This window comes from Saimiri boliviensis, chromosome 12, assembly GCF_048565385.1.
Source record: "Saimiri boliviensis isolate mSaiBol1 chromosome 12, mSaiBol1.pri, whole genome shotgun sequence".
NCBI classification, from domain to species: Eukaryota; Metazoa; Chordata; class Mammalia; order Primates; family Cebidae; genus Saimiri; species Saimiri boliviensis.
This window is the reverse complement of record NC_133460.1, coordinates 116,082,867-116,104,638: the sequence shown is the minus strand read 5'-3', so window position 1 is coordinate 116,104,638 and position 21,772 is coordinate 116,082,867. Positions and strand designations below refer to the sequence as shown.

The following is a 21,772-nucleotide window of genomic DNA, read 5'->3' as shown; positions in this document are numbered from 1 at the left end:
GTCAGGAGAGGCAGGGCCCACGGTGGCTGAAGGGCTGGGTTGACAATTGTGCGCGGTGGGATGGGTCAGGTCGGGGCGGGAGACAAGGGCTTTGGAGCCAGGTGGGGGATCTGCTGATCCGCGGGGCAGGCAGCAGGAAGTCCCCTCCAGGATTTCACGGGGGAGGAAGGGACCCCGGTTTTGTGGCCTGGCTACAGGGAAGAACCTAAGGAGGTAAAAACTTTCTAAAGTCAAACAACCCGGTACCAAAAACCGATTCTTCAGTGACAAGCTTTAGGGGCAGGCGGCGAGGCTCCATGCAGAGCTACGCCTTTTCCAGCGCACGGTCGCACCGGGTCCTGCGCAGGGGCGGAGGCGCCCGGAGGTTAAGCCGCGCCCCAGGCCTCCGAAATACGCCGAGTGCCGAGGCCCCTGCCGCATCTGGGCGACTCGGGCACGTGTTCTCAGGCCAGGCAGGGGTCGCGAGGACCGGGCGGGGGTGCCCGAGAGCGCGGGCGCACATGCTCAGGGGTCAGCGCCCACCCCGGGCGCCCGCGTATACGCGCTCGCAGCCAGGCCCGCCCCGCCCCGCCCCACCCCACCCTCTGGCGCAGCGCTCGGCGCTGCCCGCAGCCTCCCGACCGTGAGCCCGGCCCTGCCCGGCTGATGCCCGCCTCCCGCATCCCGGGCCTGCAGCCTGGCCTCACCCTGCGCAAAGCAGAAGGCTGGAGCTTAAGACTCCTCGCACCGGGCGGCGCAAGCCCGCGCGCCGGCTGCTTTCACCAAGGAAGCGGGGGAGGGAGGCCCGCGGAGCCCACGAGAAGGTCCTGCCGCCGTGCCTGGCAGAGCTGTCCCCGTGCCAGGGACGCCGGCCTCCCGGCCCCGGGGTACCCGTGGGGACGCTCCCTGCCTCCCTCGCTCCCGTCCCCATCGTCCAGTCGGAGCCGTGGCCCCCGTGTTCTGGCGAACCACAGCCCCCATCCCCAGACTGGAGGCGGCCACCCGGTCTCGAGCGACACTCGGGGTGCCAGCTCCGCCCCGGCCCCGGCCCCGCCCCCGCCCTCCTCGGAGCTCCGCCCCGGCACTCAGCTCCGCCCAGGCCCCGCCCCCGCCCTCCTCGGAGCCCCGCCCCGGCCCCGCCCAGAGGCCCTCCCTCCACGAGGCCCCGCCCCTTCCCCGCCCCCTGCGCTCGCAGGCTGCGGGGCGGGTTCCGCCGCCCAGGAGAGCGCACGACGGGCGCTGCGGGCCCCGAGCGCTCCCGCGGCCGCCGCTGCTCCCGGCCCTGCGGGCGGGCCGTGCCCGGTGCTCCAGCCGCGGCGCGCACCCAGGCCCGGCCATGCGGAGCGGCGCCGAGCGCAGGGGCAGCTGCGCCGCGGCGCCTCCGGGCTCGCCGCCCCCCGGCCGCGCGCGCCCCTCCGGCTCCGACGCGCCCCCGGCCCCGCAGCCGCCCGCTGCCGGCCCGTCCCGGGCCCGGGACTCGGGCGATGCCCGCGCGCAGCCGCGCCCCCTGTTTCCGTGGAGCAAGTGGAAGAAGAGGATGGGCTCGTCCATGTCGGCGGCCACGGCGCGGAGGCCGGTGTTTGACGACAAGGACGACGGTGAGTGCGGCGCGGGGAAGGCGCGGGGAAGGCGCGGGGGCCCGCGCTCTCGTGGGGGCGGACGCGGCGGGGCGGCTTTTCCCCGCAGCGTCCACCCGGCGGGACGGCGTCCCGGGGCGCCCCGGCTTCCGGAGCAGCTCCACGCGAGTCCGGGGCGCCCGCCGCGTCCTCCGTTTCCCGTGGCGGCGCCGCGGGTGGAGCAGGCCGGGCGGGGGCCCCGTGGGGCGAGGGTCTCCCGGCCGTGGCGGCCCCGGGCTTGCGCGCGCCTCCGCCCACCGCCCGCCGCAGCCCGGGTCTTCCGCCCTCCGCGTCCGCTCGGCCGGGCCCACGTGCGCCTCGGCGGCACTTCGCTGTTGGGAGGCGCTCACCTGCGCGGAGTGAGGCGCCTGCCCCACAGGTGGCGGCCCGTGGTGGCCGCGCCGTGTCCGGCCTCGGCACAGCCGTGTGCGCTTGAGGCCGGGCCTGGCCTCTCAGGAACGAGTGCGCAGCGAAGTCCTGCAGGTGAAGCCGCCAAGCCCGGGGACTGGTGTCTCGAGTGACCGTGGAGCAGTGGGCGCCAGCAGAAAAGGCCAGGCGAGGGGACGGGACAGGCCGTGCAGGTCTCCGGGGTTCCCCGACTTAGCGCTTGTTGGGAGGTGCCGCGAGGCGTCTGCCGGTGGACGCTGTAATACAGTCACCTGCAAACATACAGATGCCGTGTAGGCTATTTGAAATGGTTCAGTGATGACACGTCTCATGTTTTTTGACGTTTTCTTAAAATAATTGAAATGGGCATTTTTCATTTATAGACAGCCTGCAGAGGTATGATGGATCCTTTATCATTTTAGAGCACAGTGCTCAGGAGCTGAAGTTATTTACTTGGGATAAATAATTTAAGCATTATGGGAAATTGCAATAGTGCGACCTCAGGCCAGCGTTGGTGAGTGCGGGGCTGTGCACCGGCGGTCCTCCCGGAGACAGCCCCGGGATTGATGATGTGCTGCCCAGGAAGAGGGCTGGAGGCCCAGCCACACTAGGTCCCGCACCTTCCAGGGTGGCCGTCACTGTTTCCTGAACTTTGGGACAGCAGAACTCACTGTGGCGAATGTTTGATACATGTTTTTGTTTTTAACATAAATATTCAACCTAAAGAAAGCCCGGAGTGAACTCGGCCCTAATCAGGAGGCAGATTTGCATCTAGTTTCTGGCTGCAGATGAGAGAAGGTCTGAGAAACCCGTCTGGCTCAGCACTTGCTGGTGTCGGCCACGAACTAGCCGCTCTTCTGGGTCTCTGCGCAGTGCTCTCCAGGGCGGCCGAGGTGGGACAGGAGGCAGTGATGTGGCCCTGGGTGGCCTTCGGCTTTTTAAGTTAGACTTTCCTACGTGTTCACAGTGTGCCATGTCACAGAATTCAGGGATCACTAGAAAGGCAAAAAGAGCATAGAGTGTGTCTGTGGGGCTCGCAGTCTGACTTGGGGATCATTTTGTCACTGTATTTGCCTAGTGTAGGGTGGTGTGGTGGAGGTCTCGGCTGACATGTCCCACGGACCCCGGCTCCTTATGACATGGCGTGCAGCCACATCCCACGCCGAGCGCCTGGGGGACTTAGCTGGGCTTTGTGTGGTGAAATCGGGAGGACAAGGCTGGCCACTGGCCCAGATAGCAGAGGACATTCTCTGGGCAGGTGACTGCTTCGTTCCGCTTCTTCCGGTTATTGGCGGGGCGCAGACAGCTTGGGAGTCATGGCACAGTGTTTGCAGAATAGTGTGGTGCCGCGCTGAGCGAAAGCCGGGACGTGCGTCGGTGGGAGTGACGCCGTTGGAAGGAGAAAGGTGAGTCTTTTAGGAGGGGACTGTGGTGCCGTGTCCCAGCTCTTTCAGCTTGGCCAGGTCACTCCCGGGCACTTTCCTGGCCCCGCGCAGCAGCGCTGGCTTCAGGAGGCCCTGGGGCTGTGTTGGTGACTCCAGTTTACTGAAGCTGCATGGTTGCTATGGCAACGTGAGACCTTCTGATGAATTTTTTAGGTTAAAACACCTAATTAATATATCAAATTTAGCATGCAGAAAAAATAAGAGTGCTGTTTAACAAAGTGCCAGGTAAATTTCCACAGCTGGGCGTCGTTGTGACGTAGAAGATCGTACATGTCCTCAGTTCCTTTCCATTCGTGGACTCCAGAGCCGCGCTCCTGATTGGTGGGTGTTTGGTGCAGGTACGGGATTCTCCGCACCTCTTCGTCGTCGGTTTTCCTTTCCCTCAGCCCCGCATGTCCTCCCATTCTGTCCCTTCTCTGACTCGGGCGAGAAATTCTTTTTTGCGGTTGAAGCTGGTTAGGGAGCATTCCTGCTTCCGCTTTGCGCCAGAGTGGCATGGCGATGGGCGAGCCCCTGCGTTCCTCTCTGTCTTGGTGTCCTGGTGATACCAAGTGAGCCTGAGAGGAGGCTCCGGCACTTTCCCGCTGAGCAGCTCAGCGACCTGGGGTCTCCGGAGTCACAGCGTTGTGTCTCCAACCAGACACGGCATTAGCCCACCAGCAGGAAGCAGCCCTTCACCCAGGGGGGTTCGCTTTCGTCTGGGGAAGGCTAGAGTAAGGACAGGCCCTCGCAGGCCATGGACGGCCTGCCGCGGGTTCTGGGCCGGGCGGGCCGTGGGCAGGACCAGGGGCTACCAGACTCCTCAAGTCATCCCTTCAAATTAAAAACAGCGTTGTTTTTTCCTAATTATAAAAGCATCAAAATGTATGTATTTAAAACATTCTATACGTTATGCCAAGATATCTGTAACTTCAGCAGTGAGAGATCACGGGGAAGGCTTTGGTGTCACCTCCCAGCCTTTTTCTGGCAATGCAGGTACAGCCGTGGAGAAACGCTCTCTCTCTGTGAGCAGAAGTGGGATGCTGCCCTGCACACTGATTTGTCGCAACGTGCTTGTGGATTCAGCAGTGTGTCGCCAGCGTCTTACAGACCTAATGCATCATTTGTTGGCTGAACTTACAACAGTTCTCAACCCCAGGCTGCGTTCTAGAGTCATGCACTGGGCACTTTTAAAAAATGCCCAGGCCACACACCCATGAACTGCGGGTGAACTGGGGGGCTTGGTGGGCCGGGGGTGGGCTCTGGGGCTCAGGAGGCCACACCCATGAACTGTGGGTGAACTGGGGTGGGCTCTGGGGCTCAGGCTTGTCTTTAAGCGCCTTTGAGTTTTCCCAGCGGTCAGGGCTGAGCATCCTGACTCCAGTGTTCCTCTCAGCAGCTGTGACGTTCTCTGCTTACTTAGCTTCCTGTCACAGAGCAGTGAGGTGTTTCTGTTTTATAAATATCATGAAGATGTATTGATGAACATCTTTGGATATTTGTTTTTGTGCACTTGGCATTGTTTCCCTGGGACACATTTTTAGGAATGACATTGCCCAGGCAAAGGGGTCCACGTGAAATACCTTGGCATGTGTGGCCCCTCACTGGGTCCCCCAATGAGCCTTAGATGCGGGCCCTGCAGTCGTGGGGTGACCAGGCAGAGGAGAAGCGGGGAGACTGATGAGGCAGGGAGGCAGGAGCAGGTGCAGTGGACGGCAGGAGGCGCCGGCGGGGGAGCAGAGAGAACCAGGGGTGCCTGCGCTGAGCGGGGGGCAGGAAGGGGAAACCCATTTTCATGTGCTCTGGGGGTGGAGGGTTTGAAAGCCTTTCCCCCTGAATCCTCGCCCACTTTGGCTATCAGCAGTGTTTCTGTTTTTTGCCACTCTAAGAGATTAAAAGACGGCACTCATACTTGGAGTTTCTTTGTTACCAGTGAGGTTAACCATCTTTTTGCCCAACACGTTTGGCACATATCCAGGTTTCTTTATTCAGAACTGCGTGCTCGTGCTTGCAAGCAGCCTGTGTACTGAGCAGGGGCAGCCCCAGGTTCCCCTCGCCCTTCCTGGACAGTTCGGAGGCCGAGCCTTCCGCAGCTTCCCTTCCACGTTCCCATTTATCTTTTAATGTTGCTACTTGGTATTTTTCTCTGTGGATGTATTTAGTTTGTGTGCGGTCAGATTCATCATCTGCCTTCGTGGCTGCTTCCGGCCGCGCTGTTACGGGACAGAAGTCCTTCCCAGCAGTTAAGAAGAGTTTCATTCAGGAACCTGCATCTGTGCTTTCTTCTAGCGCTTCTGTGGTTTCACTCTTTGTGTTGGAAATGAAAACCCTTAGCGAGTAGCACGTGAAGGAGAGTGGGAAAGCTGTCCCCTTCTTCCGTGAGTCCTCTGCTTTCCCAGGGCGAGCGTGGTCATGATGTTTCCACATGTACAGGTCTGAGGGCTCCGTGCAGCCCCTCGCCACAGAGCCCGGGCAGGCTGTGCCCTTGCTGCTCCAGGCCTGGGGGGCTGGTTGCTGATTGACGCTGGACTGAACTGGTCATTTCCACACCGGGTGCTGCTGGCGTGAAGGAACGCTCCATTTCCGCAGCATTCACCTTGTTTATGGCCAAAACTCGCCACCTGTGGTACATGACTTCACTTTGCTAAATTCTCCTCGGTTCTCATCACTTTAAAATTCATTTTGAGCCAGCACTGTGGCTCACGCCTGTAATCCCAGCACTTTGGGAGGCTGAGGCAGGCGGATCACAAGGTCAAGAGATCGAGACCATCCTGGCCAATGTGGTGAAACCCCATCTCTACTAAAAATACAAAAATTAGCTGGGCGTGGTGGTGCACAGCTGTAATTTGTGCTACTTGGGAGGCTGAGGTAGGAGAATGGACTGAACCCGGGAGGTGGAGGTTGCAGTGAGCTGAGATGACACCACTTCACTACAGCCTGGCAACAGAGCAAGACTTATAAAAGTTCATTTTGTTGGCTTTCTGGGTGGTTTGTCATGTCACCTCAGAGTGACTCTAGGGACCCCGTGATAGTTTTGCCTCACTCTTAGGGCATTGCTGGACCTCATAGAGCAGAGAGAGAAGGTGCTGAGGACAGGGGCTGTGAAGGCTGCAGACAGCTCCTCCCGCGTGCTCGGCGTGGACGGGTCATCCTTCCAGAGCATCAGCTCAGCCCTGGTGTGGGAGACTCTTTCCAGCAGTGCAGACTCGCAATTTGGAGGGTGCTCTTTCCTTTGCCTTCTGACCCTGTGAGGCAGGGGTTGGGGTGAGGATGGTGGCTCTCTGTGTGGTCCAGATACCTGTCCCTGGGGGTCAGAAGCCTGGTGACTGCAGGGGGCCCTGGCGTGGCATGCAGATGGGGGAGGAGGCCTGTGGTCCTGGCCGGCTGGGCCCCCTCACGTGTCTGTACCTGGTCTGGGCCCAGGACCGGGTGTCCCGGCGGCCTTTGGGGCGGTTGCAGTATGGTGCCTTCTCCTTCCCAGCGGTGAGGCTGCTCTAGAGTGGACTTGGGACCTCCTGTCATACTTTTTATGTAACAAATGTCAGCTCTGTGTGTCTATCCATCTGGTTGTGCGTTTTGCAAGGCTAAAAATAAGCCGGCTTTTCTTTGAAAACTTGAAGCAGCCAGCTTTCCAGTTGAGAAGTAATGCAAGGATGCACTGGAGGTGACTTTTGTTCAGGGTTTCTCTCTGTGGATGAAGCCCAGAGAGACTCTGAGCTGATCGGAGGGAGTCCCTGTGTCTTCCACACAGAGCCAGGACCACTCAGAGCAGCTTCCCAGCCTGTGCCGGACCCCCAGTCACCCAGGGCTTGTGAAAAGGCAGCTGATGCAGCCAGCCTGGGGCAGGGCAAGAGCCCACATTCCCAGCCGCCCCCAGGTGGTGCCGGCATTGCTGGTCCGTGGACCTACTTTGAGTGTGAGAGCTTAGTGCGTAATGGTGAGGGAGGGCAGGAAAACCCCTGGGGCACCGGTCCCTGGGCCCGGGCTCCGATGGGCCTCAGGGGGATCTCCTCCTTACGGAGGGGTTGCCAGTTGTCAGAGGGCGCCTTGCGTGTGGACTCTCTTCTGGTTTGCTTCTCCTCCCTCTGTGCCTCTCAGTCCCCCTTGAAGGCCCGTCCTTCTCCGACATGGCTGACCTGCCACTCATGGTTCCCCTCCTGCGTCTTCACCCCGCCCAGCAGCCCACACCGGTTCCTTTACATGGGGACGAGGCATCTGTCTTCTGACCTGTATCCGAGGTGGGGTCACCTGAGTGTCCACTGGCGGGTTCCTGGGGGGGGGGTGTGGCCCTGTGCATCCAAGGCGGGGTGGTCTGGTGTGTCCACACGGCGTCCTGGGGGGCCTAGCCCCATGCTTTTGGGCACAGCACCCTGTGTCCCCGAGCCGGCTGAGGGACCTCATCTTCCCTGGGGCCCCCACACCTGATGGGTGCTCCCTGCTGTGTCAGGCAGGATCCCCTAGGGAGGAACTTGGGTTCTGGACCAGGCCCTTCAGGCCTCTCTAGAGCCCCTTGGATCTTGCATCAAGGAAGGGCCTGTGCCCTGTGGCCCTGACCCTGTCTCTTCCTCGTTAGGAAGCTCAGAGTTGAATCTGGGCTCATGTCAGTGGAGGACCAGGCCTTCTGCTTGGTGTTAGGAAGTTCGGAGTTGAATCTGACCAGGCCTTCTACTTGGCATGAGGAAGCTCCAAGCTGAGTCTGGGCTCACCGTAGTGGAAGACTAGTTAATAAATTAATAACTTCTGCTTGGCGTCATTTCCCTTCCCAGCCAGCAGCCAGATTTTCCTCCTCACCTAAAACGCTCTGTGGAGCTGTGTGTGTCTCTGAACCTCCCTCCCTCTGCTGTCTGTGTATAACTGGAGATAAAAATAAAGCTCTGTGAACCACCATTTCTCCTGCTGCTGCTGACTAATGCTCGGGCACGTGGCGAGACCTTGGTCTTCTCACCCCTCCGCGAGTGAGATGCCGCCTTGTCCAGCTCTGGCTGTCGGTGAGGGTGCGTGGACACCTGGGATGGCATCTCTTCCCGAGTCGCTTCCTTGGGTGTCTCCTGCCTGCCCTGGGCGTGGGCAAACGCCAGGCCCCTCCCCTTTCCCAATGTACAGGCAAACCAGCCTGCTGACTGATGATAAAGATCAGAACTTGAGACAGTTGGAGGAAGCTGTAAGCCATACGATCGTTATTTGTATGGTAAACCTGCTTCATCAGAAGACAGTTTCCTCCTTGACTTGGGATCGATTGTTTTAAAAATCAAGGCTGCTGCAGAGATGAGTGTGGCTGGGCAGCAGGGCAGCCCGAGGTCCCTGCCCTGGCCTGGCTTTGTCCTGTTGGGATTGTCCAGTCTCACTCCGCCCCACTTCACCTGTGAGGAGGGAGCCTCCATGGTCGCTGCCACACGTCCTCCTGGGCTCTGGCCCTGCCTATCCTGTGGAAACCCAGCTCAGTGTTATTTATGTTCTGAAGCCAAGGAGATGGTGTAGGTGGGAGTCGGTGTCGCCCCCAATTTATTAAAAATAGGAACTGAGCACATTCCATTTCTCACAGTGATTTAGAAAGTTGACTTTGAAAAGGTTCTCCTCTTTCCAAATTCACATCATGACTCCTCGTCCTCCGAATGCAGAAGGCAGACGTGTGATGGAGCAGGAGAGAGACGCCTCTGGGTTTGGAACTCGGCAGGAGTCTAGCACGGGCGTTGTGCACGTTCTGGGGCCTTGGCAAGGATGACATTTGTCTTGTGTTGCCCAGGATGCTGGGATGTGGGCAGGAGGCAGCGGGGGTTATGGTGCCGCCTCTTCCGTGCGCTCTGCCCCTCCCTGCGCTGTCGCCCTGGGTCCCGTCCTCTGTCACTTTGTGACGTCTGACCTCAGAGCCTCTGTTCACTGTGGGAAAGCTGTTTCTGGCAGCTCTTGTGTCCAATAAAGGGATCAGGGTCCTGGCACCTCGTTTCTCAAACTGGGTCCTGTTTGTGCCCAAGGGACACGTTGTTCCAGTTACCTACTGCGGCTAATACATGACCCCACACTAGTGACGTATCAGCCTCCTCGTGGCTCCTCGCCATGCTGTGGGCTGCGAATTCAGACAGGGCTTCACGGGGACGGGTCTCTCTGTGCTGCGTGACGTCTGTGGGATTAGAACGTCCGTCCTGGCTCCCTCATCCACGTACGTGCCACCTCGGCCAGAGCAGCTCAGAGAGCTTCGTGCTGGTGGAAGCTCCCTGGTCTCTTGTCCCGGGGTCTCAGTTCTGCTGTTGGCTGGGGATTAGCTGTCCATGGTGCTTCACCTCACACATGGCGCTCCACTCCCCTGGGACCCCACACACGGCACTCAACTCCCACCGCCCCCCGTGACCGCTCAACTCCCACTGCCCCCCCATGACCCCACACACACAGTGCTCAACTCCCACCACCCCCCAGTGACCCCACACACGGCACTCAACTCCCACCGCCCCCGTGACCACTCAACTCCCACTGCCCCCCCGTGACCCCACACACACACCACCCCCCAGTGACCCCACACGCGGCACTCAACTCCCACCGCCCCCCCAGCCCCATGACCCCACACATAGTGCTCAACTCCCCTCCTCTGCAACGAGCTGAGCAGAAACGTGAAGCTGCAGCCGGGGTCTGAGCCGCAGGCTCCTTCCACCGTGTCCTGTTAGAAGCAGGTCACCAAGTCCAGCTCATCCTCAGGGCCGCTGGGCTGCAGGATCTGTGGTCGTGTCTCACACCACCACCGCTGTCCTCAGGGTCTCGGCTTCTTCTCCCCACTGGGCCCTGTACTGGGGCAGCAGGAATTCCTGAGACGCCCCGGGGTGCTCACAGACGCAGAGCGGAGGATGCCGGGCCTTCTCGAGGCTTAGGCCTGCGCTGGCACAGGGTCACTCTGCCTGCCTTCTGCTGGTGGTTGGGGCCCGTCACGGGCCCAGCTCAGATGCTGGGGAGGGACCCCGCAGGGCGAAGTCTCTGCATCTGGGCTGGGCCAGGGCTGCTGTGGGTCGGCAGGACTGCCAGGAGTAGCTGGATGTGGGGCTGGGAGAGCAGGGACAAGGGGGAAGTGCCATGGTCAGTGCATCTGGCCACGGTGACCTTCAGGGAGGCAGTGTCCAGGGAAGCTCCCTGCCCAGGGCCTGAGGTCCCAGCCCCGGGGCTGCCCTGCACAGCTTTAGCCCTCAGTCCTCCTGCACCTGCCAGCATCACAGGAGTTCTCTCTTGGCCCCTCTGACCCCAGCTTAGCCGAGTGGCCAAGCACCAGCCATTGTACCCAGGTTGCTGCTCCAGAGCCCCAAGACCCCAGGAGATGCAAAGCGTCTTTGAGCTTTGAAACTGAAAGATCTTGAAGGGAAGGCTGTTTGTACTTGGGAACAAACGGAGTCGGAGTGAAAGTCAGCACCTTCCTGCGTTTGGAAAATGAAGTCCCAGAGGCCAGGCGGCTGTGCACTCGCTGCCAGCCACGGGGCGGGCTCCTGACTGCGGGCGCTTTGCTGCGGAGTCCGGGAGCTCCGGCTCAGGGCTTCCTCCCGCCCCTGGACGAGGCGCCTGTGGCTGTGCCAGGGTCTTTGTTTTGCCGCCAGTGCTTATTCCTTTTTCTTGTAAACATCAGTCATCTTGTGTTTCTGGTGTGATGTTTTATCTCTGTAGACAGAAAAGATAATCTGTAAAGTTAGCACATGACTGAAGACAGAAAAGGATGAAATAGGAAGAAAGAAAGAAAGAAAGGAAAGGGTAGGAAAAAGTCTGCTCTGAAGACAGGGCTGGACCTGGGACCCGGCCCCTGAGTGTGTGGCCCAGCTAGTCCCGGGGCTGGTGTGGCCTTGGCAGGGCTGGGAAGTGTAGGCGGCAGTTTTGGAAAACCCAAGGTGGGTAACCAGGCACCGCCACGGCAGGCTCTTCGGTGTATCTTCGGGGTCTGCTGGCAGCGGGGGCAGAGGCACGGGTGGGCGGCAGCGAGGACTGGCTGCCCTGGACACGCTGGGGATGACCACGGAGGAGGGTCCCCGGCGTGGGTCCTGCGAGTGTGTGGGGTGGAAGCCCGGGTCAGGAGGAGAGTCCTCTGTCACTGGGTCTTGGTGCCCCTTCCCCAGAACCACAGTGGCCAGAGGCGCAGGAAGGAAGGGGCCTAAGCTGTGACTGTCGCCCACCCAGAAGCTGCACCTGCTTGGGCACCGCAAGGAAACAAAGAGTGACAGGGGAGGTGAGCGGTGGGAGAGGACGCTGGGCAGAGCTGTGCCCAGGCCTTGGCGTCTGTCCGCGGCGACGTCCGCCCCCGTCTCTGGGTTCCTGCCCGTCCCTGCACCCCCTGTGGTGGCCTCTCCCCGGCCCTGACTTTCCTTTCCAGAGCCTCAGAGTGCTCAGGCCTGTGAGTCCTGCCCTGTGGCCACCATGACCTGGGTCGCCTGGGACGTCTGCTCCCTGCCTGCTGACCGGTGTCATTGCTCGTGGCGGCCATTTTCACTCTCCAAGTGGCCTGGTTTGGATGATAAATTGTGTGGTTGCCCTGTCTAACCACCAGATGCTGTGCCAGAATGATCTCTTTCTTCCTTTATAGCTTTTTATTATATAATGAAAGTGACAAGAGAAAAGTGGAGAAATCCAGTGTCTTATGTAATCTCAGCACTGATAAAACAAGCATTCGTAGTTTTTCATATGACCTCTCAGTTCATACCTGCAAAGTTGGTATCACCGTTTAAAAGCTCCTTTCCTGATAAACTTACTTTAGGATCGTTTAGATTGATAGAAAAGTTGTGAAGCTGATACGGAGAGTTCCCATGTGCCCCAAACCCAGCTTCTCTCAGCTACTGGCCTGCGTTACGGGGTACGTTCGTCACAGCTGGAGAACCAGCACCGGTAGGTACCTTGTCACGAGGGAGTCCGCACCCTCCTGTCCTTTTTCTGGCCCAGGATCCCGTCCGGATCCCACGTTACGGGCGTCTCCTGCTGCCTTCGTCTCCTCCGGGCTGTGGCGGCTTCTCAGACTTTTTTATGACCTTGACAGCTCGAGGGGCACCGGTCAGGTGTGTCATGAAATGTCCTTTAACTGGGATTCGTCTGATGTTTCTCTCAGGATGTGGGGCTTTGGGAGGAAGAGCATGGAGGTAAATGCCGTTCTCATCATGCATCGCAAGACCGTGTGCCGTCCACGCGCCTCCTTGCCTGTCGCTTGCGAGGCGTCTCCACCATGACGTCCCCGTTCCCCCTTTTCCACACTGTCCTCTGGAAGGACGGGACCATTTGCAGCCCACGCTGGACGGGAGGCAGTCGTGGTCCCCTCATCAAGGGGGCTTATCTACATACGTAATTCAGGATTCTTCTTTTTCTTTTCTTTTTTTTTTCTTTTTCTTTGTTTTTTTTTTTTTTTTTTTTTTTTGAGACAGAGTCTTGGTCTGTCACTGGGCTGGAGTGCAGTGGCACAACCTCGGCTCACTGCAGCCTCCACCTCCAGGTTCAAGAGATTCTCCTGCCTCAGCCTCCCTAGTAGTTGTGATTACAGGCATGTGCCACCACACCCAGCTAATGTTTTATGTTTTTAGTAGAGACAAGGTTTCACCATGTTGGCCAGACTGCTCTCAGACTCCTGACCTCGTGATCTGCCTGCCTCAGCCTCCCAAAGTGCTGGGATTACAGGTGTGAGGCACCGCGCCCGGCCCGAATTCTTCTGCATAAATTTGTCTCTTACTTGCATTAATTTTATTACGCAGCCATTGATACCCCCGTAGGCCCATAGGTGCTGATTTACATGTAGGTTGTAATCCATCTCTGCTTTGGGTTCCTGGTGACCTTGTCCCAGTCTGGCCACCGGGAGCTGTCTGTTGCTGTGCCTCCTTTGACACCCTTGCATTGGTGCTTTTGTCGTTGTGAGTTTCTGATCACTTTCTCATGTTCTCACGTTCAGGCACCGCAGGATGCCGCAGGCTTACCCGCTGTGTTTCCTGACCCAGCCCTAGGACTGTCCATTTCTCCAGGGAGCCCTGGTTTCTTTGTGAGGAGGATGGTGGTGGACACTGAGCTCTGGGCCCCAGTGTGCTCTTTGCCCTGGGAGAACAGCGATCTTTCTAAAGTACAGAGCCCATGGTGTCACTGCCAGCCTAAGACTCAGCTTTTCCTGTCTCTGCGTTGGCTCAGCTTAACGTGTTTTCTGTGCACCCGCTCTGTGCACTGCCGGTGGGTGTGTGAATTGACAGCCCTCCTTTGGAAGCTGTTCCTCTGGGTTAATAAAGTGACACAGTCCACACCGAGAGCAGGCAGAGGCCGCTGACATCACATCTGGAGCTGTCCTGGCCCCAATGGCTGGGCCTTGGTGTTCTCCTGTGGACCACCCATGATGTCACAGAACACCTGTGTCATACACAGCCAGCACTGATCAAGACGAAACGAGGCTACCACACGTGGTAGCCGCCGGGCCTGTGGCCTGTCTCCATGGTCAGGACCTCCAGGGAACAGGGAGGAAGGCACGCCGGGCTCTGGGGTCCAGAACTGGTGCTCCGGGGGAGAGCTGTCCACGGTGCTGACTCCGGGTCGGGGGCTGGGGTGCCAGCCGTGCCTGGACTGGAGGCTGAGCTGTTGGCTGCAGATGGTGCGAGGTCAGTGACTGAAAGCTGCGGACACAACGGGCCAGTGCTCCCGAGGGGCCGAGAGTGAGCCATGCGTGTTTGCGTCCCCAGAGTGGAGAGGGCGCAGGGCCTCAGATGGCGTTCAGCGTGTGGCTGTTGAGTGGATAAGCAACGTGCTTGTATTTCCGGAGCTGAGAAAGCTGCAGCCCACAGCCGTATTTCTTAGCCCTCCATTTTCAGCAAAACTCAAACTCTTTCACTCCCTGCCGTCTCGTTCTCCCAAAACCCACTGGAGCTGGGACCTGCCCTGCCTGCTCCAAAGCAGCCCGGGGGCGGACCCCTCCTTGCCGCTGCGCTCTGTTCCCAGCCTTCCTGGGCCTTGACCCTGGCAGCATCTGGCGCTCCTGGTGCCCAGCCCCCTCCCCCTTCCCCTGCATGGCCTCTGGGCGGATCCTCCCCATCTCTGACTCCTTCTCTGCTGTGCTGGGGCCTCAGGGCTCCTTCCCCTCCCGATCCACCCACTGCTGGTGATCACATGGTTCAGATACCCCCTGTATGGCCGCAGCTCCCAATCCTGTCTCCAGCTGGGGGCTGTTTCCCACATTCCAGGCTTTTCCGTCCGGCCTTTGACTTCACATCACCATTCGAGTGTCTCACTTCTGAAGGTGCAGTTGCAAGTCCTGATGCCCCATGCTGGCCCTGCCTGAAGGCCCCTGGCTGTGCCCGTCTCTGAACTCCCTTGCAGGCTCCTTCCCTCGTGCTCCGCACGTCGGGTGTCCTCTTGGCTCTGCCCTCTAAAGGGCCCCCTCTGCCTTGGCTCCTGCATTCCAGGCGCAGCTCCGCCCCAGCTGTGCAGGCTTCCTCAGGGCTGAGCCCTGTTCCTGAGGCTGTGGCTGGCATGGCCCTGTCTGCTGGACCTTCCTCCTGCTGGGCTCCTGGCTCCGTCTTTCAGGCCCAGGCTCACCACGTGTCTGGCTGTGTGATCTCCCCACCCTCCTCTGGCCCAGCCTCCCCTCTGGCCTGGCCTCCCCTCTGTCCCCCTCTGCTGCAGCCAGCTGACTCTGCTCCTGCTTAAAGGAGCTCTGTCCACGGCGCCCTCTGTGTGCCTGGCTGGCCGCCGCGCTCCCCTGGCCCAGTCCGAGTGGCAGACATGCTGCAGTAACGACCAGCCCACGCTGGCGGCTGAGGGTGATGGGCTTGGTTCTGCTGCCTGCTCTGTGTCCCCCTGAGTCCAAGGGAGGGCTTTACTCACTGTCACACTGTCCTGTGTGGAGCTGCCAGGGGCTGGAGCAGGGGAAGGAGTGCTCAGAGATGTCTCTTGCTGGCAGAGAATTGCCCAGGCTTGAGAGTGGCCCACAGCTTGCTGGCCGGGACAGTCGCTTGGCCCTGGGCCATGTCAGAGCCAGGAGGGGTACCCGCCAGGCGCCAGGCCTAGGTAGAGAGACCATGAGAGGTAGCGATGGCCGCCCCTTCCTCCTTCCCATGGCTGTCCAGTCCTCCTTTTGATGGCTGCCCCCTCCCCCTCTCCACAGCTGCCCCGTTCCCCCTCTCCGTGGCTGCCCCATCCTCCTCTTCGTGGCTGCTCTCTGTGGCTGCCCGTCCTCCTCTCCGTGGCTGCCCCATCCCCCTCTCCATGGTTGCCCTGTCCTTCTCTCCGTGACTGCTCTCTGTGGCTGCCCCGTCCTCCTCTCCGTGGCTGCCCCGTCCTCCTCTCCGTGGCTGCCCCGTCCTGCTCTCCGTGGCTGCCCCATCCTCCTCTTCGTGGCTGCTCTCTGTGGCTGCCCGTCCTCCTCTCCGTGGCTGCCCCATCCTCCTCTCCATGGCTGCCCTGTCCTTCTCTCCGTGGCTGCTCTCTGTGGCTGCCCTGTCCTCCTCTCCGTGGCTGCCCCGTTCTGCTCTCCGTGGCTGCCCCATCCTCCTCTCCGTGGCTGTTCTCCGTGGCTGCCCCGTCCTCCTCTCTGTGGCTGCCCCATCCTCCTCTCCGTAGCTGCTCTCCATGGCTGCCCCGTCCTCTCTGTGTCTGCCCCGTTCTTCTCTCCGTGGCTGCCCCGTCCTCCTCTCCGTGGCTACCCCATCCTGCTCTCTGTGGCTGCCCTGTCCTCCTTTCCATGGCTGCTCTCCATGGCTGCCCCATCCTCCTCTCCATGGCTGCCCCATCCAGCTCTCCATGGCTGCCCTGTCCTCTCCGTGGCTGCCCCATCCTCCTCTCTGTGGCTGCTCTCCTTGGCTGCCCTGTCCTGCTCTCCTTGGCTGCCCTGTCCTGCTCTCCTTGGCTGCCCTGTCCTGCTCTCCATGGCTGCCCTGTCCTCCTCCCTGCAGCTGCTCTCCGTGGCTGTCCCATCCTCCTCTCCGTGGCTGCTCTCTGTGGCTGCCCTGTCCTGCTCTCTGTGGCTGCCCTGTCCTCTCCGTGGCTGCCCCATCCTCTCCGTGGCTGCTCTCCGTGGCTGCCCCGTCCTCCTCTCCGTGGCTACCTCATCCTCCTCTCAGCCAGGCACAGTCTGAGTCTTGCCCCTGCCCCTGGCCCCAGCTGAGCCTCTCTTGGCTCTTCCCTAGTGCCGCCCTCCCTGCATGTGCTGTGCTCCCCGCTGGAAGACATTTGCCGTTCGCTGCTCATCTCTGGGTCAGCCCCTTGCCCTGCACGTCGCATGGGCAGGTTTCACCTCCTTGGCTCAGTCTTGCGTCCCGGGTGACTTGCAGCACTGGAGCAGGCGAGCACCTGCCGAGCCAGAAGAGGGTGTCTGCCTGGGGAAGGGAGGGGAGAGGGGCTGGGGAGGGGCATTCGCAAGCTGCAGTCTCCAGAGGGTGGGAGGTCGTCAATCTGATGTCCTCCCTCGTCTTTCTTATAGAAGAGCTCCAGGGGACGGTGTCAGCTAGACCTTGGAGAGTGGCTTACCAGGGTCTGGTCTCTCTTTATTTCCACAATTCCAGGGCCTGCTTTGGGTGGGGGTCTAATGTTGGGCGCCCCTCAGAGCACCTGGGTTGACACTGGGGATCCATGGATTAGCCTGTGTGTATATGAGCATGAGCGTGGGAGTGCGTGAACATGCAAGCATGTGTGCATGTATGTGTGAATGTGTTTATGTTTACATGAGCATGTGAGCGTGTGAATGTGCATGCATGAATGTGCATGAGCTTGTATGTGCATGCATGAATGTGTTTATGTGTGCACGAGCATGTGTGTGAATGTATGTGTATGACTGTTTACATGAGCATGTGAGCGTGTGAATGTGTGTGCATGCATGAATGTGCATGAGCTTGTATGTGCATGCATGAATGTGTTTATGTGTGCATGAGCATGTGTGTGAATGTATGTGTATGACTGTTTACATGAGCATGTGAGCGTGTGAATGTGTGTGCTTGCATGAATGTGCATGAGCTTGTATGTGCATGCATGAATGTGTTTATGTGTGCACGAGCATGTGTGTGAATGTATGTGTATGACTGTTTACCTGAGCATGTGTGTGAATGTGTGCATGCATGAATGTATGTGCATGAGCTTATGTGTGAATGTGTGTATGTGTATGAATGTGTTTACATGAACATGTGAGTGAATGTGTGTGCATGCATGAATGTATGTGTGCATGAGTTTGAGTGTGTGAATGTGTGTATGTGTATGTTTTTACATGAGCATGTATGTGAATGTGTGTGCATGCATGAATGTGTTTATGTGTGCATGAGCTTCTGTGTGAATGCATGTATGTTCATGAATGTGTTTACATGAGTATGTGAGTGTGAATGTATGTGTACAAATGTGTATGTTTACACAAGTACGAGTGTGAATGTGTGTGCATGCATGAATGTGTATGTGTGCATGAGCTTGTGAGTGAATGCGTATATGTGCATGAATGTGTTTACATAAGCATGTTGAGTGTGAATGTGTATATGTGTATGAATGTCTGCATGAGCGTGTGTGTGAATGTGTATATGTGTATGAATGTGTTTACATGAGCATGTGTGTGAATGTGTATGTGTATGAATGTGTTTCTGTGTGCATGAGCATGTGTGTGAATGTGTATATGTCTATGAATGTGTTTACATAAGCATGTTGAGTGTGAATGTGTACATGTGTATGAATGCCTTTGCATGAGCATGTGTGTGAATGTGTACATGTGTATGAATGCTTCTGTGTGCATGAGCATGTGTGTGAATGTGTGTGCATGCATGAATTGTTTACATGTGCCTGAGTGTGTGAATGCATCATTCTGAGTGTGGATGAGCGTGTGACTGTGTGGGGGTGTGTGTATTGACGTGCATGTGGACTGTGTGTGTGTGAGTGAATGTTCAGTGCATGGATGGAGAGGCAGAGGCTGATTCCCAGGCCTTCGGTGGCGATGAGGGGACCCTGCCTGGCTGATGAGTGGTCTTGGGGGTGTTTGTGAGGGCTGGACTTGGGTTCCTGGGCTCAGACTGTGCTGCACCAGCTGTCTACTCCCTGTGGAGGTGCCTGTGGTGGAACTGGATGTCCAGGGTGGCAGCCTGTCTCCACTGTTCTTGTTCTCTGCGACTTTAGGGAGTAGGTGAAGTGTCGAAGCTCATGCCCACTGCGGTCTGAGGCCAGTCCCGGGAGGTGCTCAGTCCCTGTATGAGTCTTGGGCACCTACAGGGGGAGTCCAGGTCTAGAGAGGCCAGCGCGAGGGTGGGAGGTAAAAGCTGGTGTGGCCATGTATGGACCTCACTGCAGTGGTCTTCTTTCCCTGTCCCCGAACTGGTGTCTGAGAGGGTGGGAGACACACCCCTTCCCACTCTCAGCATCAGGCTTGGTGGGGCAGGTCAGGAACGGCTGTGTTGTGCTCACAGGTGGGCATGGAGCCCATGTGGTCTGTGTCCTTCAGCTCTGCAGCCTGAGGGTCTTCAGTGCAGGACAGCAGGTGTGTCAGAGCCAGGGTGGGGTGGGGTCTCTGGCACTGGAAGGTTCTCTCCCAAGGCCTGGTGCATGAATGCCATGGCTCTGCTTGGGGCCTGGCATACTTCAGCCCCAGTGTTCATGCAGGAGTCTGGATGTGTGAAGGATGATACCTGGTGTGACGTAGACTCAGACTTGCAGAGGGGTGCTCTCGGAGGCTCCAGGCCCACCTCCATTGGGTGGGCTGGCATCTCGTGGGAACAGCCCCTCTTCCCAGCAGGTGACCTGGGCTCTGCAGGTGGCCATGCTCTGCCTCTGGGCTTTGTTCAGCACGGCTTGACCACGGGCTTCTTTCTTCCAAGGCAACAAGGATGTGTCCGGAGGGCTCCTGGGTCATTGGAAAGAAGAGTCCCACCCTCGCAAGGATGACACACATTTCCGACCGAGAACATCCGAGGGGACAGGGTCACCCACAGCCAGTGGAGCCTGTCCTTCCTGTGGACTGACCTGTGTGGTGTGTCCAGGGGCCCAGTGCAGTGGATCTCAGGAAACCTGTGCTGAAAGGAACTCACATTCCTTTAATTAAAACATGGCAATGCTCCAGAGAGCACAAGCCAACTCATCCACAGCTGAGCTAATTGGAAGGTTCAGAAAATTTTCCTTAATTACACTTGCTCTCTGGTGGTTTCTCCTCTTCTATGTGCAGTTGTTGTCTTGGTTTTGTCTTTTCAATGGACAGACGGCAAGGTTTCACAGCCATCAGGGCTGTTATCAGAATGCAGGGAGAGCTGGAAGGGAGGCAGGTGAGAGCTGAGGCAGCAGAAGCCGGTGGAAGACTGGCTGTGCTGCTCCTGCCCTGTTTCCCTTGGGTGGCCCAATATAGTTGGCCCTGGGTGTGGTAGGCCTGGATGGGTGGCCCTGGACATGGTGGCCCTGGGTGTAGCAGCCCAGGGTGACCTTGGATGGGTGGCCCTTGTTGGGTGGCCTTGAGCATGGTAGCCGTGGGCATGATGGCCTTGGGTACGGTGGCACTGTGAACAGCAATAGAGCCTTGGACCCTCAGGGCGGTGATGCCCAGCTCCCCAGGGCTGTGATCAGGAGGATGCCTCAGGACACAGCATGCTGGCTGCTGGCTTGGTCCCGGCAGCCTCCTGGGTAGTCCTGGGACTTTAGCTTCTTGGGGATCTCTTGGAATCCATCCTCATAAATGTCAGAACAGTCAGATGATCTGGCCAGGAGGATCTGGCTTTGTGTTTGGAGATGTCACTCCCCTGTGAGCATGCATGCACACACACGTGCACAGTAAATGCATCCTCTCTAGGTACTACCTGCTGCGAGAACATGTCTCTCCTTTGCTGAGAAAGCCGTGTGGGCAGGAGCTGGGTTTTGTTCACTCTGGACTCCATCTGGTCTTGCACATGTAAGTGCTCAATAAATGCTTAGATTTAACTGGGTAGAAAGAGAATGTGGATGCGTCAACATGGAAGGAGCTGAGCACACACTAGTTGGGCTTTTAGACCACGAGTGTTGCCCAGTGCTGTGTCTCCCTTGGGGAGTGTACCGCAGTGTGCAGCGGGCAGGCGTGGCCCAGCCCTGCTCCCTTCTCTGGCTGGGTCCTGGGCTTGTTCTTGGGGTCTGAGGTGGAGGCATCTGCTGGCCCATAGGATGGCCAGCTGGTATCTTAGAGGCACAGTAGAATCTCTTTGGCAGGTGTGGCCAAATCTGATTGCTGTTGGATGACCATCCAGTTACCAAGAAAATTATGCTTCTGAGGTTGCCAAACAATGGGCCTTTCCAAATGTGATAAATGATAAATTTTGGTGTTTGGAACATTTGCATTTTCCTGATGACTGATGGCATGGGTGACTCTTTCGTGGGCTTATTGAACGTTGCAGTGGACTGAGTATGTGTGTCCCCACCCACATCCATATGTTGAGATCCTAACCTCCAGAGTGATGGTATTATGACCTAAGGCCTTTGGGAGGTAATTAGGTATAAGAGTGGAGTCCTCGTGAAGGGGATTAGTGCCCTGATAACAAGGGCCCCCAGAGGGCTCTCTCACCATCTTTCTACCACGTGAGAACACAGAGAGAAGACAGCTGTTTATGAGCCGAGAAGTGGGCCCTCAGCAGACACCGAGTCTTCCAGTGCTTTGGTCTGGGACTTCCCAGCCTCTAGAGCTATAAGAAATAAACATTTGTTGTTTGAGCCACCCAGGCTATGGTAGTCTGTTACAGTAGCCTGACGGACTGAGACAGTCATTCGTATGGCTTACTTTGTGAAGCGTCTGTGCAAGTCTTTAGTCCGTTTGTGTGTGTGTTTTATTAATATCAAGTTGTAGGAATTCTTTAAAGATTCTGGATTCAGGTCCTTTGATGGATACATATGCCCGTTTGCCTTCCAGTTGATGGCTCCCCATTCATTTTCTCTTCTGACACACAGTATTAGTTATTTGTGTCTCCTCTAAGAAATCTTTGTCCAAAAGCCAAGTTTAGGTATGAGACATATTTCAAATTAATTTTTGTGCAGAGTGTGAAATTGGGGTAGAGGTTCATTTTTCCATGTGGATATCCATTTATTCCAGCATCATTCATTGAAAAGATTTAGCTTTCTCCATTGGATTATCTTTGTACCATTGTCAAAACCAATATGTTTGGGTCTGTTTGTTTTTTTATCGTTCTTGTTACTAGTAACACACTGTCCTGATTATTGTAGCTTTATAGTAAATCTTTAAATGAGATTTTTATGTCCTCCAATTTAGTTCATTTTCTGAAATTGTTTTAGCAATTCTAGATCCTCTGTATTTTCATATAAAGTTTAAACCAGCTTGTCAATTTATACACACAAAAGGCTGCCAAGATTTTGATTCAGATTTTGTTAAAAATATAACTCAATTTTAGGGAGACTGGACATCTTAATAATAGTTTTTCAATCCATGAACATGTTACATCTTTATTCAGGTCTTCCTTCATTTCTCTC

At 57.5% G+C, this 21,772-nt stretch overlaps 1 protein-coding gene across 2 annotated transcripts in view; it reads left to right on the top strand.

The window, feature by feature from the left end:
- The first annotated feature begins 1,188 nt into the window (after positions 1-1,188).
- Positions 1,189-21,772, top strand: part of STK32C (serine/threonine kinase 32C) — a 98,636-nt gene continuing 78,052 nt past the window's right edge. For both annotated transcript variants that reach the window (XM_039465357.2, XM_039465358.2), the window contains exon 1: positions 1,189-1,577. In XM_039465357.2, the coding sequence (XP_039321291.2) occupies positions 1,316-1,577 (262 nt within the window). In that variant the 5' untranslated portion in view covers positions 1,189-1,315. The remainder of the gene's footprint in view (positions 1,578-21,772) is intronic.